Genomic DNA, 1985 nt, shown 5'->3' with positions numbered 1-1985 from the left:
GGCTTCGTGTGGACGGGGCCTAACCCTGTGGTAAATTACAGGAAAACAAAATTTCCATGCTACCATGTTATTTCCGCCAATTTTTTTTTTGTAATGACTGCACAATTTGCTACTTAAATCTTCAAAGTATGAACTGAAAACAGAACTAGAGATTTCTGGATGTGGTATATATTGTTGAGTGGGTGAATTTAACCTTCCTGAGCTACAAGTTTAAATGATAGAAGCCTAAAAGATATGAGATTAGCCGTCTATCCGGTTCTCAAATGCAGATTATGAGATAAGAAGGTCTCTTAAAGTTTATGACGTAATTTCCAGTAAGAAGTAAATCAATAACAGATCATGCCTACAAATCAAACGTGCTGAACCCGGTAAGTAAACCCAGAGACTGGCATTAATTGTTTTATTAACCCCTCCAAGTTATCTAAGGTGCTGTGGTATCCGACTACAGCAACAGTAATCACATCCCAGGATATAAATACAGAAGGTACGCTGGTAAATTTACCGCATGGATGTAATTACAGAGAGGACGATCACTGACACCTGGAATGAGGACAGCCAGGGCTTTTTTTCTCCCCCCCTCACTCAGACAGATAGCTAGGATTGCCCACCTGGAGGTATAACTATGGCGCAGCGTTCCTATTTGGGGCATTGGGTTTCAGTTAGCATTGTCTCTCAGGTCAACGGTGAAACTTCTGTTCACTCCCAGAAAGTGTTTCTTACTCCAGGGGGTGGGGGGGTGTTCTCATGTGTAGAGGACATTTACAAACACATCCTCACTATGAGGCTGGTGCAACGGCAAAACTGACGAGAGGATCCGCAACTTAAAATACAAAACATTTATTACCTTGAAGCCTCCGATGCGATGGTCTCTTTTGAACTCCTTCCCGTTCTTGTACCATTTCAGGGTGGGAGTTGGGTTGCCGCTGGCCTGGCATCGAAACTTCACGGTCTTACTGGCCGGAACAGCGTGAAGCTTTTTCTCCATTTTCTCTGGGTGAGCCCACTGTGGGGCCATTGCTGATAAACACAGGAAGAAACATACAAGTGAAACGTTTGATCACATTTGTTATTTGCAGAACAATGAAGCAGACGGTGTGGAAACATTTAGAGCCGTTTAAGCCATGTGTAAAAAAAAAATACAAACAAGAAAAAAAAAGGGAAGAATTGTCTTTTTACACTGGAAAATGTCGAAATCTAAAAAATACTTTTTTTTCCTAAAATAAGTGCATTTGTTTTCGCATTGAAGAGGTAAAAGAGACATTTTGCCAATGGAACAAGACAATTTACATTTAATATAAGAAAACACAATTACATTGTCTTATTTCAAGTGCATAGTATCTAATTATCTTATTTTAAGAGTAAAAATACTAATTCCAATGGCAAACTATCTCATTGACCTACTCTAATTACAGGTAAATAAACTTAATCTAAGAAATTTTTACTTATTTCTAGATCGTTTTTCCAGTGTAAATTGGGGGAACACTGCAAAAACAATCTTAAAATTAGAAAAAAATTCTTAAAATAAGTGACTTGTCCCTTAATTTGAGAGGGTTAATAAGACTATCTGCAAACGGAATGAGTATGTTTAGCCTAAGAATAAGATAATTAGATATTATGCACTTGATATAGGAGGCTGCTGTTGTTTTTCCTTATTTCAAATGTTAATTGTCTTACTCTGTTGGCAAAAAGTCACACTTACCTGCTCAATTCAAGAAAAAAATGCACTTAATTTAAGAAAAATTGACTTAATTAGGCCCCGTCCACACGAAGCCGAACCCTGGCCTAAACGCATAAATTTTTCACCAAACCAGGCTCTCATCCACACGAAGCCGGCGTTTCGGGGGTCTGTAAACGAGTGGGAAGATTCTGAAACGCCGTTTTCGCGTTTCCATCTTTAAGCTCTAACCGCCTTTTTTTTCTTACACGCATGCGTCATAGCGTCGCCTCTAAACACGCATGCGCGACACAGTATCACAACAACAATG

At 39.2% G+C, this 1985-nt stretch overlaps 1 protein-coding gene across 4 annotated transcripts in view; it reads right to left on the bottom strand.

Annotated features, from left to right (window-relative positions):
* The window catches only part of LOC107081801 (fibroblast growth factor receptor 1-A-like), a 59287-nt gene that overhangs the window by 32092 nt on the left and 25210 nt on the right, over positions 1 to 1985 (bottom strand). For all 4 annotated transcript variants that reach the window (XM_015370049.1, XM_015370047.1, XM_015370048.1 and 1 more), the window contains exon 5: positions 845 to 1017. In XM_015370049.1, the coding sequence (XP_015225535.1) occupies positions 845 to 1017 (173 nt within the window). The remainder of the gene's footprint in view (positions 1 to 844; positions 1018 to 1985) is intronic.

This window comes from Cyprinodon variegatus, unplaced genomic scaffold (assembly GCF_000732505.1).
Source record: "Cyprinodon variegatus isolate N-32 unplaced genomic scaffold, C_variegatus-1.0 Scaffold41, whole genome shotgun sequence".
Classification (NCBI taxonomy): Eukaryota; Metazoa; Chordata; class Actinopteri; order Cyprinodontiformes; family Cyprinodontidae; genus Cyprinodon; species Cyprinodon variegatus.
The sequence above is the reverse complement of the archived record's forward strand: the minus strand, read 5'-3'. Positions and strand labels throughout refer to the sequence as shown.